Source organism: Xenopus tropicalis, chromosome 8, assembly GCF_000004195.4.
Source record: "Xenopus tropicalis strain Nigerian chromosome 8, UCB_Xtro_10.0, whole genome shotgun sequence".
NCBI lineage: Eukaryota > Metazoa > Chordata > Amphibia > Anura > Pipidae > Xenopus > Xenopus tropicalis.
In genome coordinates, this window is record NC_030684.2 from 24,221,709 (window position 1) to 24,243,374 (window position 21,666).

At 40.3% G+C, this 21,666-nt stretch overlaps 1 protein-coding gene across 2 annotated transcripts in view; it reads right to left on the reverse strand.

The window, feature by feature from the left end:
* Positions 1-21,666, reverse strand: part of col27a1 (collagen, type XXVII, alpha 1) — a 178,112-nt gene that overhangs the window by 131,452 nt on the left and 24,994 nt on the right. For both annotated transcript variants that reach the window (XM_004916698.4, XM_002935498.5), the window contains exons 4-6: positions 9,769-9,822; positions 4,278-4,331; positions 933-986 (exon numbers count right to left, since the gene is read on the reverse strand). In XM_004916698.4, the coding sequence (XP_004916755.1) occupies positions 933-986; positions 4,278-4,331; positions 9,769-9,822 (162 nt within the window). The remainder of the gene's footprint in view (positions 1-932; positions 987-4,277; positions 4,332-9,768; positions 9,823-21,666) is intronic.

Here is a 21,666-nt window from a genome sequence, read left to right on the forward strand (position 1 = left end):
GTTCTGAATTACGGAAAGGCCCTCTCCCATAGGCTCCATAATAAGCAAATAATTCTAATTTTTAAAAATGATTCCCTTTTCTCTGTAATAATAAAACAGTACCTTGTACTTCATCCCAACTAAGATATAATTACTTTTTATTGGAGGCAAAACAATCCTATTGGGTTTAATTACAGTTTAAATATTTTTTTTAGCAATCTTAAGGTAGGAGATCCCAATTACAGAAAGACCCCTTATCCGGAAAACCCCAGGTCCCGAGCATACTGGATAATGAATCCCATACCTGTACTTAATATGAAAACTGAAGAACACAATTAAAAGCCATAGAACATAGGGTAGTAGTTACTTCATTGACATCAGGCAGGATAGACACATAATGAATTCAATTTTAAAGGGCAACTAGAGGGCCATAAAGGTCTAGGCTTAAAATGTTGGGACCTATTTCTACATAGGAGGTATAGAGAACAAAGGTACATTGTTGGGTTAAATTTTTTTGGACAAATGACTAAACACAGCTCTTGAGTGGGTACAGTTACTTGTCCTTGTCAATCCCCCTTAAGCAGGTTGTAATCCTAGAGCTGCAGTTGCTCACTAATTGCTGCCTTACACCATATGCATAAGGCACAAATGAAAAAGGGCAGACATTCCACTGGTTGCTCCAGCTTCTGAATAGCACCCCTTTCACAAGTGTGGCATTCAATGTGTAAATAAATAGGAAGTTGTTCCTACCTGATGCCAGGAGCATATTTGCAATGTAATAAAGGGAAAGCTCTCTTTCCTAATAGATCTTATGTATAGGGATTATGTACCAGCCAGGAATATTAGCAGCACACCTACGATTTGATGGGCTTTAGTCACCCTTCAAAATAATAAAGATGTTTGCAAATACAACAGAAAGGCTTGTCAATAATAGAAGCAACATCAAAAAATACCTTTAATCCATTTATTGCTTTTCCTGGTGAAAGCCCAGGATCACCCTTTTGCCCCTAAAAGAAAAAGGTCACATATAAAGAAATAAATACACAAATTATGGTTTGAGAAAATACCTTCATATTCCCCTGTTGTATAAAAATCGGTTTCCATACATGTCAAAGCATACTACATTATCATGGTTACCTGCTTCACTTTAAACCAATCATGAGGGAGCTTTAGCACATTCACTGGGCAGATCACAGAACTAGTGCAAACTGGTGGTTTAATACTAACTGGGTGGTTGGACTTATGCTTGTCATGGTGAGCCTATGCACAGTCTCTATTCTGTATTTGTGTCATTTTCTTTAGGATATTGCTTCCCTTATGCCTCTGTATCAATTCGCACCACAAACTCCAGATAACATACATCCACACAATGAACCCTAATTTTGTCAAATTTGAGTTATATGTAACATGACTGTTAGGGAACAAAACACTGCTGTATTGTGTTGACATTACTTTCAAGATCTGTCTTTAAGGCAGGGATCCCCAATCTTTCTAATTTGTGAGCCACATTCAAATATAAAAAGACTGGGAGAGCAACACAAGCATCATAAAAGTTAATGGAGGAGCCAAATAAGGGTTAAGATTGGCTATTAGGCAGCCTCTATGCACCCTATCAGCTTACAGGGGCTTTATTTGGTAGGAAATCTTGTTTTTATGCAACCAAAACTTGCCCCCAAGTCAGGAATTCAAAAATAACTACCTGGTTTGGGGGCACTGAGAGCAACATCCAAGGGGTTGGTGAGCAACATGTTGCCCCTGAGCCACTGGTTGGGGATCACTGCTTTAAGGGTTCCACAAACCTATGTCCTAACCCTAAAGTTTCAGCTGATGCTGAATCCTGCAAAAAAAACTGGGATTTGCTGCATCTGTTATATGTAGCACTTCATGCATGCACTGGTATGTGCTACCACAACAATATGCAAAAACAAAATCTTCCTAGAATATTAACATCAAGACAGATTGTTCCTTTGCTGTTTCAGTTGATTTATTGCTCTTTTCCACTCACTCACTTTCCTGCTTATTAATGTCATTAATGTCTTTTATCTTGTCCTTTGCTGTCATACACAGTCTCCTAGTGACCTTAACTTTGTAGTCCGAACATGAACAACACCCCAACAGCAGTGCCTATGAACCTCTTTCTTTCTCTCTCTCTGATCTTTCCCTTGCCTGGTCAGTGTTTTGGCCAGCTTCTCATTCTTTACCATGTTAATCTTTATACTTAGCATGCACAATTTGTCCTCTGCTATTCATTATGTCTCCTCATCCAGAATTGTCTTTTTTCTTCCTAGGTATGTGACCTCCATGCTAAATCAGGTTCAATCGTCCATTGCTTTGACTTTTGGTGTCTGTGTCTCTAGTTATTACTTTTGTAATAATGATCTCCTTGCAAAGCACAACTTATTTTTATTTACGCAAAGAAAGTTAAGTAAAGAAACAAAGTTCCTTGTGAGGCAGAAAATCTAAGGCCCAGCTGACCGAGGTCAAAAGACTAAATGCCCTGCTCCAGGTAACAGGTAAGTGCTGGAGAAAGCCTGACAAATAAATCATCCATTACACCAACTGACTGTGTCTTGCTGCTGCCCAAAAAACCATTATAGTAAAATATACATCCTGCCCCTGAAGTGCTGCCTAACTGATGGTGAGTCCATCTGATATGAAGATTCCACCAACAACATGAAAATCTAATACAAAACAGCTATAAAATAGCAGAAATTTGGCTCACAGATCAATTCAAGAGCCGCTGTTGTTATTAGAAACCAGCATTAGCAAAAACACGATTTTTTGTCCAGGCAGATAACATCATCTTTTCTAAGCTTTGAAGCCCACATCAATGGCAGAGTACCCACAAGTCTAGCAAGGATCCGCTCATGGGACTGCTCTAGAAGAAAAGACCTAATTCTAACATAAGAGTGTACCCTACATAATGAGCCCCCCCCCCCCCCCCTGTCCCTGCCCTTGATATCCAAATAAATCTGGCATGGCAGGGTTTCCCAAACACTGCAATGAGTTATTATAATTTTGCTCTGTTTTATATTTCCATGACAAGTTAGTCACTGGAGAGCACACATATTTAGGCAGAGCTAACATGCACTTTCAATAAATGCCAAACCAATTCAGAAATGTTTGAACATGTTTACATTTGGGCTGTCCAATTTTTGCACCCTCCTTCCATGAAATTTCTATTCTCCAATATGCCCTTATTCTGCAATTACACACACTTCTCATGGAGCGGATTTTCCCGCATCTGTTGAGCGATTCTGAAAGTATTTCTGTACCTTCTATATTAATGGCAAAGGAGCCTTGTGGGAAAATAAAAAATGCATGAAAGTTTGCCAAAATTAGCAATTACACACTGGGCCTAGCAAAACAACAGGAGTCTTTTTTTTTTTTTAAATGTAAATGAAAGCCAAAAAAATCACCGTAGATGAGAAGCTGAAATAACTTATCACTGTGAAATCAGTGATTTAACCCCTCCATGCCTGGCCATGCTGTGGGGGGGAATCCCAGGAACAAGAGGCCAAACGATAAAGAAAGTTGTTGTTTTAGCAGCAGGTATGCACGTTTAATCTTGTATTTGTTATTTAGCTATTCCTGGATGTGTGAGCAGCAGGAGGCTGACATATGATCCAACACAGATGCATCTGTATCTGTGAATGAGGCTCTGCCAAGCTTAGCCCAGGTAATCTCATATCACTTTAGCTATCACAGTACTACAGAGTAACACCAGCCAAACCTGACCTATATTTAAACCCTACAATGGCTGTGGTTTTAAAGCCTTATGGATTTGCTGTTATATGCTGTGCACTATTGGTTCTGCTTAAACCACACAGCACATGCCAACTGATAAACAGACCTGACTTCTTTTCTGCTACATTTTGTCGAGATATACTGTCTACTAGTGATGCAATGGCCTACATGAAATCCAAGAGTCTGGAAAATAAGGGCCCACGCAAAATCGTCAGCAAAGTCAGTGCTCCCTTGTCATTTGGCATTCCTTCTCCAGCCTCATGCTTGTCCCTCTCTGCACCATTTGGGGATATCAATGATGAAGAAGTCAGGCTTGTGTTGGGAGAGGTGGGAGGCAGGCCAGGCCCAAGTTACCTTATTGTCAGCCTGAGCATCATTACTGTATATGGCATATATAAAACTTTTAAGACAGGTGTGGACAGTTTGTCAGGTAAACACTCCCTTTATTATTTTTGCTATATAGATAACTGTGTCGGCACACACAGATATATGTATAACAATATCTTAAGAACTCCTGCTCTTTCCCTTTGGCCTGTGAGGTTGAGACTGACCTTTGGGCCATGCATACCAGGTGGGCCAGGATTTCCATGAGGACCAGGCGGACCCTGAAAAACAAACAAAACAAAGTAACACAATTGATATCGAACAAGCTCAGATTTATGCCCCCAAATGATATCACATGTTGATAGATTTCTTCTGGTCACTAATCATGAATTAGGATCAAACTGCGGTGTAATGTTTTTCGCAGGTTAAATTCTGGGTTCAGGTAATTACCAACCCATATTTCAGTTGTCTGGTCCATTGGTTTAGTAGCCATGCAAATAACTGAAATAGGCACAGGCTTCTAAAGATTAACAGTTTGTGGATCTGTGTCACATTTACAAGGCCTACTAGCTAGTTATATAAATATAATTTATTTAAACCCTACACTGCATCTGCCTGTCACTGCACAGTTCCCATATTGTAGACCATAAGCAAACAGCAAGAAAAGCAAGAGAAGCAATAAAGAGCAGTTGCTTTGTCTGGATATATTTATCTGCATGCACATGATTTCATTCTTTATGATGCGAATTACACGATGAGAACACTCTTGTGGGTTCTAGTTCTACCCCCACTAAACAGGATATCTGAAGCAGAGGGGGGGGGCAGGGAGTAAAAAATGTTGGACTCAAACTTGGAGGCATTCTGCCAAAGTCTGTCCTGATCCAGGGCTTAGGTTGCCAACAATTATTTGTAGAGAGACACGTTTTAGCTCTGAATGGATCAATGACAAGGTAAGATAGAAATTGTTTACAGGAGATATATTGGGCCCGATTCACTAAAGTGCGTTAAAACAAGCGCTATTTATAGCATGCGGTAAAAATTTTATCGCTTCTTATTTTTTGCGACTTAACTCACGATTCACTAAAAGGACAGGCGTCATATTTTAGATGCAATGTTCTTTGCATTATTTAACTTGCGATGAACGCTTTTTTTGCGTTACTTTCCACCGCATGCATTATTTCCCACTACGTGCGATATATTTCACCTCGTGCTATATTACCGCACGATTTAACACACGTAACCATTACTTTCGGAAAACTACTTTTATGAAATATACCATTTCCCTGAAAATTGGAGGCTGCATCACTCTAGGGCCAACACATCCTTGAAAAAATCACACTGTAAAGTCCATGTTGTGTTGCCAAAAGCTCACCAACCACAATAGTACCGCCTGCCCCAAGTAGGTGTTAATTTTCGACTAATGCGATATTTAGCGCATTTAACGCTTCATATGTGTTTGTGAATCACGCGTTAGTATTATATCTATGTGAGAATTAACGCAATGCGCGGCAAATAACGCATGCCATACTGCGTTTTTTTGCGCATGCGATACGCGTTTTAACACATGCGAAATGACTATGATGAATCGGTACTTATTTATCGCGTGCTTTTTAACGCAAAAAAGCATGCGATAGGCTTTATCGCACTTTAGTGAATCGGCCCCATTGTGTGTATTCACAGTGCTCAATGTTTCTATAGAATCCAGCTGATTTTAGTACATAGAATGGCAATTTATGTAGGCACAGGTGAGAGCCTGGAGCGTAGGTGTCAGACTGGGGGTGGGTGGGGGACAGCTGTGCAGCAGGACAGAACATTCTGCAGGAGATTCAACTTTATATGTACTGCAGTCTGTACATTCCTACAGCCAATGCTGTATGTACAGAAACATCAAGTTATACATGAGCTTCTATAGAAAGCTTTCTGTTACTCTTGTGGTAGGACAGGGCTTCCCAACCTTTTCAGCAGCACGGCCCGGTAGGAGGCAAATTTTTTTTCCCACGGACCAAGGGGGGCGGGGCGCGCCGCGTAATACATGCGACGCGCTGGGGAGGGGGGGTGCGCTGCGGCCAACTGCCCTGCTGTCCACGGCCCGGAACTGGTCCGCGGCCCGGCGGTTGGGGACCCCTGTGGTAGGAAATAAACTAGGAAGGGGAGGGTTGGGAAAAGCCTGTGTTGCTCTACTGCACCACGGGTGCCAGTAACAACTTACTCTGTCTAAAATGCACTTTAGGTGCCGGTACCCACTACATTCCAAGTAAGCTTTATCAGAAAGGTCTATGTAAATACAGCCATAAGCACTTACAGTAATGCTGCACTGAGTCCTCTATCAAAAAAGAAACACAGGGTTTCTTGTCTCCTTTTTTGTAAACATGTTCTTAGGCTTACTTAGTTTTTACCAATGGCCCCCGCCGTAGCCTTTCAACCCCACCCCCCGCCACCCATCCAACTGGGAGGGAGATCTGCGGCTTGGTATAGTGCCCTGCAGGGACTGGGTTTGGGCCACCGGGGCCCACCTGTTTTTTTTATTCTTTTTTTTTTTGCAGAAGTCTCTTACTGGATAATTTAATTGGACTGTCAGTATCCACAGCCTGTTGCTGTATAGTTTAGTCAGTACCCCTTGCCTCTCACTGTAAATAGCGTGCTTGGGGCAGGGGCAATTCCCACAGTTGTACTCTTTGCAATAACAAAACTGAATTTCCTGTTTAAAAACCAGAAATTTGTCTCTTAAAGTTACCAGGAGACACTTTTTTCTCAGCTCACCTCATGGCAGCAGCACCCCTGGCTTGGGGTATCATTAGCTACTGTCTCATACAGTAGAATTTACTTGGGGTGTCAGTACCCCCAGCCTCTCACTACCTATAATGTAGCTGAGATGCCAGTACCCATCATTTTTAAGCACTATCAAAAACCAACCAAACAGACCTTATTTTAAATATCATAAAAATCATTAGGCCACGCTACCATGTCAGCCTTGTAATTGTATACACAAGCTGCACACTATGCGCAGTTAATATCTATTATAGCTCATGATACCAGGTTTTTCTTAAGGAAGTTTTATAATTATAGGAGTAGGTGCATATGTATTAAGTATGCTTTTAAAGTATTTTATTTAATAGTGGAACTTTATAGTACCCCTCCCCAAACCCCACTCACAGGTATGGGTATTGCTTGGGAAACAAGTCTAATAGCATATTTCATCCTAATTTAGCCACTGGATGGCACTGTTTAATTTAGAGCTTACAATAGGATGTCTGGGAATTAACAGATAAAGCTGCTCCCATTGAAACAACTAAAGAATAACACTAAACAATAGGTTGTATTTAACAAATTATTTAAAACATAATCAGAGTAACTGCAAAGTTGGGGTAGGATTTGGGGATAATTCCAACTTGTTTTTCTAGATACACCAGAAAGTTCAAATATAAGGTGAGATGCCCTAGATGTACTACTACCGAATGACTTACATTAATATTTTTCATATCTGTTGTCATGAGCTTAACAAGGCAGTGAGCAAAGATTGGACCTCTAAGGGCCTTTATGACCTGCTTATTTAGTGCAGTTTTTTTCCATATATGTGTCACCATATCTACTTCCTTGATGTGTAGACCAAACAAAAGGTTTACTAGTGAAATGGCCTGTTTGATCAAGTTAAGACTAGGCTTCAAAGAAAAAATATGCAGCCATCATAACGACCGTGTAAGCAGCAGGCACCATGCTGTGTGGAATTCTGTTTGTTCCATTACTACAGTAATAATAGGGGAGTTGGGACATGCATCTGACGGAAGTGTGAAGCTCGGAAGTACACAAGACCATCCTAAAATGTTGATGGAAAATCCAGAAGTATACTGTCTGTATAAAGTACATGCACTGCGCTAAAAACTTCTGTCTGTAGTAGAGAGATTTAAGGTCTGGCTATCAAAAGTAAAATAACAGTAGCCGAAACCTAACAAATTTTTTAGAGTTCCCGTAGGGAGGACAAGCAACTGGGAACTGCAATTCCATAGATAAACAAGAGCTAATGATTGTTTGCATAGCAGTCTGTAAAGCCTCTCTGGGAATATAACCGTGAGGTGTAGCCAAAGGAATGGATGATCTGAAAGGGAATGGTCAATATTAGGCAAATTCAGCAGAGTGAGGTCAAGTGGAATGAGAATGTGAAAGTGACCTTTGGCTTGTGCAGGATTGGGTAGTTAGAGTTGGCTTTGTGTAAGTGTGCATAAGCTGCATAGTTCGGCATTAATGTACATAAAGCTAAATTTAATGCAAGGGCAGAGGTCTGAAACAACCCTCTGAAGGACCCACAAAGACTGAAATGAAATGTTCTATAAACTGCTTAGGAGTAGGAAAAAATTGCTCAAGCTTTCAGCCCTTGGTCTGCTGATCAACTTCAACCAGTTCATAAATGAAAATGCTTGGAGCTGTCAATCACATAATATTAGTTGCATATGTGAGATTATTTGGGATATAATGTGATGGTGCTGTGAGATAAAATTAAAAGTAACTATGTGGGTGATTATGGCAAACTGTCACAACATGTTGGTGTCACGATCTCCCTAAGGAGAAGCTTTGGCGCACCAGGAAGTTGGGAGCCTAATGACTGGAAAACCTGGGATATAACCATAACTGGAAGAACCAAGCTGAAGGGACATGATATCAACGTGGAAAGGTTTAATGAAGACAAAATAACAAAACAGGAATAGGTGCAGAACAAAATATAAACAAAAGATTTATTGTGTGCCATCACCCTAAAAGCCATATAGTTCAACCTTGCTTAAAAAATGTATGGCTGTTAATGTTTATATTCTCATTGTTGTCATCTAGGCATCACAGACAGCATAGATAAGTGAGCCCTGGGCCAGACATTTAGCACCAAATTTGGCAATATGTCATGAAAGGAGAAACAAAGTTATCAATTAAATAAAATTATCATTCTTCGCTTTAATGTAGGTCAACCCGGTACCTCCTGAAATACTATATAGAGCTCTAAAAATTCTTCTAAAAACTATTGTAGACTTGGTTTATTGCGTTGTTGTCTCCGCAGCTGTCATGGTTGATATGCCCTCTGAAAGGAACCAATTGTCTATAGGTACAGAGAGCTTAGCTTCTTAAGGTGCCTATAAACGGGCCGATTCTAGCTGCTGATATTGGTCCCTTAGACCGATTCGGCTGCTAATCGGCCCGTGTATGGGCACTACCGACGGGCCTGTCCCAACCGATATCTAGCCTGAAATCGGCCAGATATCGACTGACAGGTTAAAAAATTTAGTAAACCGGCTTTGCCTATACCTGTCGTTTTAATTCAATCGTTTGGCCCCAGGGCCATACGACTGAATTAGCCTGGATTCTCCCGATATCACCCGCCCATAGGTGGGGATATCAGGAGAAGATCCGCTCACTTGACAACATCGCCAAGCAAGCGGATCTGAAGGTGTATGGCCACCTTTAGTCAGCTTCAACGGGTGGCTTTAAGATAAAGGTTTTATGTGAACAATGACAGCATGTCTGGAGTTGGCCAAAAAACAACCATGTTTCAGTCTACTACAGAACTATAGTTCGGGAGAATGTGTAGTAGGGCAACCATTACAAACCAAGGCCAGACTACCTATGAAGTGGATCAAGAGCAAAAGGTGAAAATACAAATATATCCATAATTATACATAGCAGGGCATTTCAGAGGCAAAATAATTTGTTGATTTATATATACATATAAGTGCATACCCGTGGGCCTCTTTTCCCAGGTGAGCCAGTGAGACCAGGTAAACCAGGAGGACCCTGCAAAGAAAAATAAGACATTTATTAACAAAGACCCAAAATAAAAACCCATCATATATATATATTATATAAATTATATATATATAATTTGTACTTTTAACTGAAGTATCCCAACATGGGGCATCTGGATCCATGTGCTGGTGACCTATACCAGGAACCAAACCAGTACACAAAGGCAACTTACTTTAACCTGTGTTCAAACATACATTTCCCAAGTTTACCAAGATTAACCTACTGCAAATAGCTACTACTGTTATATATTGCATGGGTAATTAGTAAGCCATAAGCACCCATGCAATCTGCAATACTGGTATCTCAACAACAGCAATGCCCATCTGAAATGACTGTAAGCCATTCAAGAGGAATGTATATTTTACGTTTGGATGAGGGGGCAACCTTACTGCTGAGCCAGAGAAAGCAAACAAAATAAGTGAATACACCTCTAACACAGAACATTTATTTCTGCCTTCAGAAGTAGCAGATAGAATCAAAGACCTGTATCACTTTACAGGCCCTTTTCTAAAACATTGTCTATTCCCTTTAAAAAGTCTCAGCCTCCCGGCTACTGAACTGCAATTCCCAGCAGCCCTGGAGGTTCTAGTTTCAGTCTGAAGGATGTAAGTCAAACATTCTTGGGATTACTCCTCCTTGCATGTGCAGTTTTTAACAAGCTGATTGGGGACCAGATTACGTCACATGGCTTCCTTTATGAGATTCTGCTGTCTTTCAAACAGAACATTTAAAAGACATGAGGGGAAAGGATTTTAATGTTTGTATTTATTGAGCAATTTGGGAGGCTGCCTCACTCCCTCCCTCTCCCCATAAGGAGAAATCCTCCCTGCTCAGTCAGTGGGCTGCATTGGGATTCAGACAGAAGAGCAAAGATGTTTTCCTTCTCTGGATATATGATCATTCTGGTCAATGTTATAACATAATCCCAATTTTAAAATGAGAAACATTTTGTTGGATTTTCATTTATGATTGCAAAGCCTCACCCATGATCTTTTTTTTTTTTTTTACAAACCATAGTATACATATAACTACAAGCCAAGATCATCTACATCTTAGAAGAAATAAATACTATACATGTTTAACTAATACTTGTTGATCTCAATGTGGTTGCAAGGCACAAAGGCACCGCATCCCAAGTAGAATACATAGTTACATAGGGTTGAAAAAAGACCAGAGTCCATCAAGTTCAACCCATCCAAGTAAACCCAGAACACACAAACCTATACTGACCTATGTATACACGCACATACATAAACTATATATACCAACATCAATACTAACTGTAGATATTAGTATCACAATAGCCTTGGATATTCTGCTTGTTCAAGAACTCATCCAGGCCCCTCTTAAAGGCATCCTTCTGCCATTACAACATCACTATGGGGTCATTCCACAACCTCACTGCCCTCACTGTGAAAAGCAACTTAAGCTGCTTCAAATGAAAGTTCTGTTCCTCTAATCTAAAGGGGGGGCCTCTAGTGCGCTTATCGTTTTTATCATAAAAAAAAAACACCCCCTATCTGCCTATAATTCCCTCTAATGTACTTGTACAGAGTAATCATGTCCCTTCGCAAGACAATCCCAATCTTGACAGTCTAACCTTATAGTTTAAATCTTCCATCCCCTTTACAAGTTTAGTTGCACGTCTCTGCACTCTCTCCAGCTCATTAATATCCTTCTTAAGGACTGGAGCCCAAAACTGCACCGCATACTCAAGGTGAGGCCTTACCAGGGACCTATAAAGGGGCAATATTATGGTTTCATCCCTTGAATCAATGCCCTTTTTTATACAAGACAGCACTTTATTTGCTTTAGTAGCCACAGAATGACACTGCCTGGAATTAGACAACTTGTTATCTACAAAAACCCCTAGATCCTTCTCCATTAAGGTTCCCCCAACACACTACCATTTAGTGTATAACTTGCCTTTATATTATTTCTACCAAAGTGCATAACCTTGTCAACATTGAACCTCATTTTCCATTTTGCTGCCCAGTTTCTTAATTTTGTCAAATCTCTCTGCAAAGTGGCAGCATCCTGCGTGGAACTTTTTGCCCAATTTAGTACTGTCAGCAAAAATAGAAAAAGTACTTTTTATGCCCAAGAATTTAAAAAGCAAAGGACCAAGGACTGACCCCTGCAGTCAGTCCCTGCAGTCTATTGTCTGCCAGAGCCACCAGGGCAGAGAATAGAAAGGACAGGCAGACACTGCTTTTAATAGCAATTATATATACAAATAACTAAAAAAACCATTACAAATATGTAATGAATGTTTATGCACAGTTGCTTAGAATTAAATTTTCTTTTATTACGCAAAAAAATAATTTTTGGGGTTGAAATGTCCTTTAACATGTATTTAATAGTTTCCTTTGTTCCTTGGGACTGTATTTGTTTGTGCTGCACTACCTATTCCAAATGCCTGTATAAATATAAATATATAAATGGACCAAAAAAAGTAGCTCCATCAATCTAAGAAAGCTACATACGGACAGACTTTCCTGTACCCGGATGGATTATCCGTAGGCTGAATGATTGGCTAATAGGGCTTAGTTAAAAAAAATAAAGCAAAGTGCAAAATGCCACAATCCACCATGTTTTACCCACAAATAACAATCTTAGTGTAACTAAAAGCATAAAACACAACAGAACGCCTGAAAAAACCTCAAGGCAGGTATTAAATCCAAGGGGCAAATAAAATTCCTTCCTGACCCCAAGATAGCAACTGGACAAGTCTCTGGATTAGCTTTGTCCTAAAAACTAATTTTATTTAACCCATGCTATTTTTTTTGTAGTAAGTAAATGACAACCTCTGAGGCTGCAATATCATTCTCACAGTCAAGTCACACCTTTTTGTTCTGTGGAAGCACACACATTGATGCTGCCTTATCCATATGTCACGGAAATGACAGCAGCACTATACTATTTCTCCCATTCCTAGCCAACAGTTTTTGATACAACTGTTACTGGTAAGGAACTAGGGGCACTTACACACCACAAGAAGTTTACTAGAGCATACTCAGCTGTAGCTATTACTAGGAGCTTAGAAATACATGAGACTTCAAGATGACAACCTGCAATGCATAAGCACAGAAAAAAATGCAAACAAGCTCAGCTGGTCTAAATAAGGAATACCATCTTGCTTTTTTGGATGCCAAAGTGTTTAGCACAATATTTCAGGGTGCACCAGAGCCTCCTGGCATGCATTCCACTATAAAACACTTCCCAGATTCCACTAACTATGGTAAAACGAGTGATTGATCTCAGCAACACAAAAGCCATAATGGTGCCCCTAGACACAAGAATGAGTAGCTTAACTAATGTTCATTGATGACACCATTATGACCAATATTTGATTTGATATTTAGTGCAGCCTTGAAAACTGCTAGCCATTGGGTGCTGCTCAGAAATAGAAGTAACTGTGATGTGACCACTACCATTCTGCTTTTCAGCAACCGCCAGCTGGAAGGGTTTGGGGGAAAGTTTCAGGTGGAAGGTATAACTGTGGCACAGGCTTAGTGCCTCTATGGCAGAGAAAAGATTTAAGTATACAAGGGTATGATATAGTTCACCTTTTCTAACAGTGCCATGCATTTAGTCAATGAAATTTAACATATTACAGGATGATGGTGGATGTTGGATACCCACCAGGGTGGACTGTGAACACATAGGAACAGGCGCCAGGATGTTTACAATTTGATAAGATGGGAACTGTATACATTTTTTAATCAGCTTCAATTGCGCATGTGTAAGCAGGGTCTGTGTCAGCGGTGAGACCTGAAGAGTCTTCAGTTGGCAAGAAGATGTCGGCCAGGTACTCTGCTGCGCTACTCCCCATTTACTGAGGTTAGCGATAGGGACAGAATGTAATAAGGGAGAGGTGAGGGGGGTCTAGACAATGATAGTTAAGGTGCTTTTTGCACCCAGGGGTATCGTTCTCCTTTAAAAACTTTGAAGGCAGCTAAGCCCACATAGAATGGTTTCCTGCTTGATTCTTCATATCACACAGTGCTCATTAGAAGCATTTTAAGGCTTTAGGGGTTTGTGCGGCTTTTGCATGTGAGAAAACCCCATACCGCCCACTACTTAAAAAGTGTGATATATTGGGAAGGAAAAATGGAGAAGATGAATTGTGCTCATGTAAAGTGTGTTGGTTCTCTGAGAAAGAATTGAGTTGTTTAATTGCCATCTGGATGTAATGCAAGCCAGCTGTGATGGAAGGGGATGCTCCAGAATATAGCTGGATTAAACAGTTAGCTTAGCTTGATACACAGGATGTATATATGGCTTTGATAAATTTGCACATGGGTAAAAGTAATAAAAAAATTAAGCTAATGCAGCTACTGTCTTTATTGTATTTTTCCTGCCAGAAGAATGTGCAACAAATAAGATGCTCCTAATGTTAAATGTGGATATTTTAATGGCACATTCAGGCCTTGAGCTGCATATAATGTATCTGCAAACATAGCCAATTTGTTCCAAAAATCATAAAGCCCCACAACGATGGAAGCTTTTACTGGAATGGCCCTCCAAGGGATATTTATGGTCTGCTCAATATAGTCTTTGTATGATATCATCATTCTAATATAATCCAGCCTTTAGACGTCCAAGTATGATAAATAATCTGTCCGCTACATGCAAAAGTTGCACAGGGTTGTCTCAATTAATAATGGTAATTCAACGGCGCTTATTCAGGCCAATTCCATCTTGTGTCTTTAGAGAAGAAGGAAGTTTTATAAATGAAACAAGTAGGACAGGGACCAGGTGATATAAATAAATAGGGAATTGTCTAGAGGAGAACATCACATTCAAAACACCTCCATGATCAAGTGCCGCATGTGTGTCTCAGAAGTGCCACAGCAGGTAGGTGTAAACAGATTGAAATATGTGAATTTATGATAATTTAAGAAAAATATTTAGCCATCTGCCTTTCAAACTGATCCAAGCTCTGCTCTTCTAAGAATGCATTAGTGATGTTGGGCACTGATGGGAGGGGAGGGGAATTAGGTCTGACTCACAGTTGTCATTCAAATCCATTCTATAAAGGTTCAGTTGGATTAAGGTCAGGTCTCTGAACATGGTCTTCTACTCCCATCACTTTCCCCAAACTAGTGCTACAGGGTTAGAAAGCTTGGAATCGTTTGTGTGCTGTAGTGTAAAGGTATGATGTCAATGGAACCAGGGGCCCCAGCCCAAACCGTAAAAAACAGACCAAAAAAATTATTCCACTTCCTCCGCCAAACTTTACAGCCAGCAGTATGGATTAAGGCAGAAACAGCATTCTCCTGCCATCTGTCAGACACAACAGCAAGACTGCAAGAAGGTGAAGTGCAATTTATCACTTGAGAGAACTTGTTTCCCAATGCTCCAATGCCCCATTTGGCACCTTTTACACTGCTCCGGCTGAAGCACAAAATTGCACATGGTTATTAGAGGACTGCATGCAGCTGCCTGCTTATAAAGATTCTCCATGATTAGTTCTTGCTTATAGTGCTTGAATGTTCTAACTGAAGACTTGTAATTTAAGAAGGGGTGTCACAGTACTTTGGACTTATAGGGGCACATTTACTAATCCACAAATCCGAATGGGAAAAATTTGGATTGGAAACGAACATTTTGCGACTTTTTCGTATTTTTTGACTTTTTCGTAGCCGTTATGACTTGCGCGAATTGTCGCAACTTTTTCGTAGCCATTACGATTTGCTTGTATATTGTCGCAACTTTTTGTATTGAGCGCTCGTAAACAGCGGGCAAAAGTTTCAGACTTTACATGATCTCCAACCTGGCCCAAGGAAAGTCTCCCATAGGGCTCAATGGCACTCTGCAGCTCCAACCCGGCCCAAGGAAAGTCTCCCATAGGGCTCAATGGCACTCTGCAGCTCCAACCTGGCCCAAGGAAAGTCTCCCATAGGGCTCAATGGCACTCTGCAGCTCCAACCTGGCCCAAGGAAAGTCTCCCATAGGGCTCAATGGCACTCTGCAGCTCCAACCCGGCCCAAGGAAAGTCTCCCATAGGGCTCAATGGCACTCTGCAGCTCCAACCCGGCCAAAAGAAAGTCTCCCATAGGGCTCAATGGCACTCTGCAGCTCCAACCTGGCCCAAGGAAAGTCTCCCATAGGGCTCAATGGCACTCTGCAGCTCCAACCTGGCCCAAGGAAAGTCTCCCATAGGGCTCAATGGCACTCTGCAGCTCCAACCTGGCCCAAGGAAAGTCACGATACTGAAGCTTGAATGAATCCGAAACTTTCGTACTCGGCGCGACGGCTACGAAAAAGTCGCGTCAATTTCCGAAAAAAACGCAAAATACTGATCATTACGAAAAAAACGCATTCGGACGCTTTTCGGACGTTCGTGGATTAGTAAATGTGCCCCATAGTGTATGTTTGTTTACAAAGTTAGGCCAGGTTTGGCTAAGCACACATAAAACCTACATGGAGCATACAAATAAAGCATATTGCCTAAAGCGTAAGTAAACTGTGCACACACAGCATATGTGCAAAGCCCCAGAAACTGATACCATCTACCGGCAGAGCAAATTAGCCTCCTATTTATTACATATCAAACTGCACTGTTTCACCAAGGAGCTGCAAAGGACAGGTAATCTTCAGGCCCAGGGGTGAGGTGGGTGCATGAGTGCTGAGATGAGGCTAAGCACATAAGTGCAGAAGACTCTTTATTGTAGAGTACCAGACATACAGATATGATATGTGTATCCTGTTAATCTGTGAATTGTGCATATAGTGCATATGGGTAGGCCACTGCTGCAGTACTTTGTCCAAAGAATTTAAAAGAAATATATACCCCCCATCCCCCCTCTTTTCGACTTAGCACTTGAACCCCATACCTCCCAACATTTTGAAAATGGAAACAGGAGCAAATTTTTTTTGACCATACCCATTCCATTTTTTGTGACCACACCCCCTAAATACCACTCCCATTTGACTAAATTTGCCAGGTTATTTAAAGTTGGGACACATTTCTGGGGGTTTTGGGGTCTTGTTTTAGGTGTTATTACAATTTGTTACAAAAGCTGAAATTGCCCTTTAAGCAATGGTCTCAGTTCTCCCAAGAGACATGTTTAGCTTATTAGTTACAATTGTATCTCAGTGCAGGTATGGCTTGTTAACTTTCTGGGCTCTCTGCCAAAAGCTACTTATTTAATTAAATGTGAGAAACAATGTTTCTAAGTGCAAGTGAAGCTTGTTAAGATTTCTGGGCTCTCTGCCAAAAGCTACTTTTTAATTAAGTTTGAGAAACATTTGTATCTAAATGCAGGTGAGGCTTGTTTAACTTTCTGGGCTCTCTGCCAAAAGCTACTTTTAATTAAATTTTTATCTTTTAAGCTTCAGTGCAGGAGATCAAAGGGAAATGAGGGACTTTTTAGTAAGAATCCTGGACTGTGAGTTGAGCGGTCAAAAGAGTGACTTTCCTCGAAATTTGGGCCAGTTGGGAGGTATGGAAACCTTAGCCATTGCCAATGGAAATAATCCAGATATCCAGGCCTTCAGCAACCGTCACCAACATCACAAACTTAGGGGCTGATTTACTAAGACACGATTTCGAATCCGAATTGGAAAAATTCCGATTGGAAACGAACATTTTGCGACTTTTTCGGTAATTTTGCGATTTTTTCGTATTTTTTGCAATTTTTTTCGGCGTCTTTACGATTTTTGCGTAAAAACGCAAGTTTTTCGTAGCCATTATGAAAGTTGCGCAAAGTCGCGATTTTTTCGTAGCGTTAACACTTAAAAGGCGCAAGTTTTAACGCTACGAAAAAATCGCGACTTTGCGCAACTTTCGTAATGGCTACGAAAAACTCGCGTTTTTAGGCAAAAATTGTAAAGACGCCGAAAAAATCGCAAAAGATACGAAAAAATCGCAAAAGATACGAAAAAATCGCAAAATTACCGATCATTACGAAAAAAACGCAATCGGATGCATTCGGCCCGTTCGTGGGTTAGTAAATAAGCCCCTTAGTGTGTTAGCTGATAATAGTACACTATTTATCAATCAACCATTATTACATTCTATTTGGAAAAAATTGTTTTTATCTCGGGCCTTACAATAAACCACATGAAAACAGAGGCTTTGTGTATAAATTTGTCATACAATTAACTACTGACCCTTAACTTTGAGCTCCAATGGCTGTTATCTTTTCAGAGTACTATCCCAATCATATGTGCAGATCTTAAAGGGGACCTGTCACCCTAAACAATAATTTAAAATGTATTTCTGTTGTGTTTGTCAAGCAAAATACACTTCACCTACACTATATAAATAGTATAAATCATGTTTACTTTAGTCTTGGAATTACTCAATCACAGCAAGCAGGCAGGCGCCATTTTGTGAACACTGTTACTAAGGCAAGTTTTATATAATACCAAAATCTTCCTTATGTGATAGAATTAAAGACCAGATGCCCATACCCATTCTCTGGCTACACAATTAGATGGTTAGGAGGGAGGGGAAAAGTGAGAAGTGCAGTGACATCGAGGAAATTCTAAATGGAAAGTGAAAGAAATTGCCTCCCACGTCTGAGGCATAGAGGTGGGGCAGGCATTTTATGATTGACAGCTTGGATTTCTAAACGCCTTTATAATGTTTATGAATGTGTTAATCAAAAATGGAATTTGGGTTTCATGATTCATTTGAAAAGGACTTTTATTATAAAGCTTTTTATGACTGGATGACAGGTCCCCTTTAAAAAACTAGAATCATCTCTATCTGCTTTTATATGGGCTAATAGACCCCCCAAAATAAGGCTAAATATATTACAAAGATTTAACCTTGAGGGGGAGAGTTAGGGTTCCCAAATCATTGGAAATACTATTTAGCAACTCAATAGACGCATCTCCCCATTCTGCATTGCTTCCCCTCGATGGGTAAATTTAGAAAATAGTTTGCCAGCCCCATATACTACCAACGACCTATCAAATCCTGGGAAAAAGAACTAGGAAAAACACTAACAGATTCAAAATGGAGGAAATTATGAGAAAATGTATGGAAAAGTTCAAAAAACACAATCCTGCTCGAAGCAGGCTATAAAGTACTCTTTCGGTGGTACTTTACACCCAGTAGGTTACCATATATTTATCCAGACTTCTGAGAACAATGTTTTAGAGGATGTGCAACATCAGGGACTATGGCCCATATATGACGGAGCTGTCCACATGCAACTAGGTATTGGATATGAGTATATAATTTGATATTTGCTGTCCTGAATATTAGTTTACATAAAGAACCATATGTTGCATTAATGGGAGCTTCATTGCAAGGTATAACTAATATTCAAAGGAGACTAATTAATGAAATATTTTTAGCTGCAAGACAAGTTTTTGCAAGATCCTGGAAAGCTCTCTCCATAAATTATAACTTATAAGCTCAAAATCGATAGGATATTTGTAAATGAGAAGCAGACAAATACCCATCATTTCTTAAAGCCTGGATAGACTACAGGTACGGAGGGACTCTCTCCATTCATCTTTCGGCTTAGTGGAGTAGTCAATTGTCTCTAGTTATATTCCAGTATTATTCTGGTATTATTCTCTCTCCTTCTCTTATTGAGTAATATCTGTATCTGTTATTGTTGGAACTGATAGAAAAAATATCACTATTGGGATAAAATAAAAATGTCCCTGATACCAATAACATAACTTTAGAACATTATGGGAACATCAATGTAATTGGCCTATTAAAGAATTTATATCAGTAAATATTTGTTTTACATTTTTTCCCTTGAGCAATCATTTTCTGATAATCTGTGTGCTCCCTTAGGGCTCTGGCACACGGGGAGATTAGTCGCTCGCGACAAATCTCCCTGTTCGCGGGCGACTAATCTCCCCGAGTTGCTATCCCATCGGCGAAAATGTGAGTTGCCAGTGGGATGGCAGACGTGGCGGCGCAATTTTGGCAAATCGCCGAAAATGCCTCGCGAGGCAACTTTGGCGTTTTGCCGAAATCGTTTGCGCAGAGTGTGCCATCCCACCGGCGACTTACATTGTCGCCGGTGGGATGGCGATTCGGGGAGATTAGTCGCCCGCGAACAGGGAGATTAGTCGCCCGCCAGAGCCCTTAGAGATGGAGAGGAAGAAGTGTGTAAAAGAAAAGAATCATATGACACTAGGGGGTGGCCCTTATTACTTAAAATGACAGTTTTCTATTTATGATTACCCAATGGCACATACTGCTAAAAAAGTATATTTTTATAAAAAAATGGTTTATTTAGATGAAGCAGGATTTTATATATGAGCTGTTTAATGCAATATATATTTATAGAGATCTACATTGTTCAGAGGTATAGTTTTCCTTTAAAAGGCAGAGTGGCCCTATTTTAATACACAGAATTTCATATGCTGTTTGTATGCATGCCAATGCAACAATTTCCCCTTCTTTTTAAATGCCCTCATTCTGTTATATTTGATGCAGCTAGACGCCGCCAATACTTTGGGTTTATTATTTTAATGACATAGTACTGTTCCCTGAAACATTTGGGTATTGTCTGGGTCACAATAAAAGCAGCAGTGAATGAGTTGACCTGGACCCTGTGTATTTAACAGCAGTGCAAGACCAGAAGACACGCAAAAGGGTTCACATTACTTGTTTACATCACCAGCATTAACTATAAGCATTTGTCTGTAGCTGTATGGTTAGCGGCTCTAATTTGTTCATGTTAAAAATAAATGGCGTGCATTGCGTAAGCCAGATAAACCAATGACAGTTATGGAGTCCATTTTTCTGTTATATGTGGAACCCACCAACTCTGAATATTTATAGCATTTGGAAAAAGTCACGCCTCACTTGCTATTTTAGTCATAGATAAAAACGCTTGTGCTCAATAGTGCGGGCTTTAGTTCATTTCCTGAAGATAAAGTTCCAGCTACAAAATGACGCCCAAATAACAAGTGCAGTTGTGTAAAGAAAAGGGGAAAAATGAAAGGGAAGAAATCAGAGTATGAAGCATATCTAATAAGAAAGACATAAACAAAGGCGGTGAAAGCATTCCCATATACTGTCACCAGCATACAGTTTTCTTCAATTCCACATTTCAAGGCCTGCTTTGATGTTTCAGCCATGAGAAGACATAACACGGCTGATATCTACATGTGGAAAAGAGTTGGTGTAATCGTAGCCTGAGAATGGAGCTTTCTTTGCATTGGCTGGGGGATGGCCATAATAAACATCCGCATAACACCATGCAAAGCCCAAGAGTTCATACAAGGACAGGACCTGAAGCAATACACAAGATGTTTCTTCCCTATAGACAGTAAATATGACATCAAGCATTTGTGGAGGAGGAGAACTTGGATCAGGATTCCAAAACCTTTATTACCTGTGAGTCACATTTAAATATAAAAATAGTTGGGGAACAACATAAGCATGACAAAACATCCTGGGGGTGCCAAAAACGGCTGTAATTAGCTATTTGGTAGCCCCTATGTAGACTGGTAGCCCACAGGAGGCTCTATTTAGCAGTACACCTGGTTTTACACAACCAAACTAACACCAAGCCAGGAATTCAAAAAAAGCACCTACTTTGAGGTCCCTGTGAGCAACATACAAGTAGTTGTTGAGCGACATGTTGCTTGTGAACCACTGGTCGGGGATCACTGAAAACAGAGTTGCCTAATAATATCTGTCACCATCAGATAAAATCAAGAAAGATCTGAATTTCTGTTTTCTTAGCCATAAATGTGTCTCTTTAGATGCGGTTTGCTACCTTAGTAAAGCTTAGGTACATACGGTATGATCCACTTATTTGGAGGGGTCGGCAAAAAGTGAATCTTTACTCAAATTGGCCACCATACTCATGGGCCAAATCGCAGTGATTTGGTCAT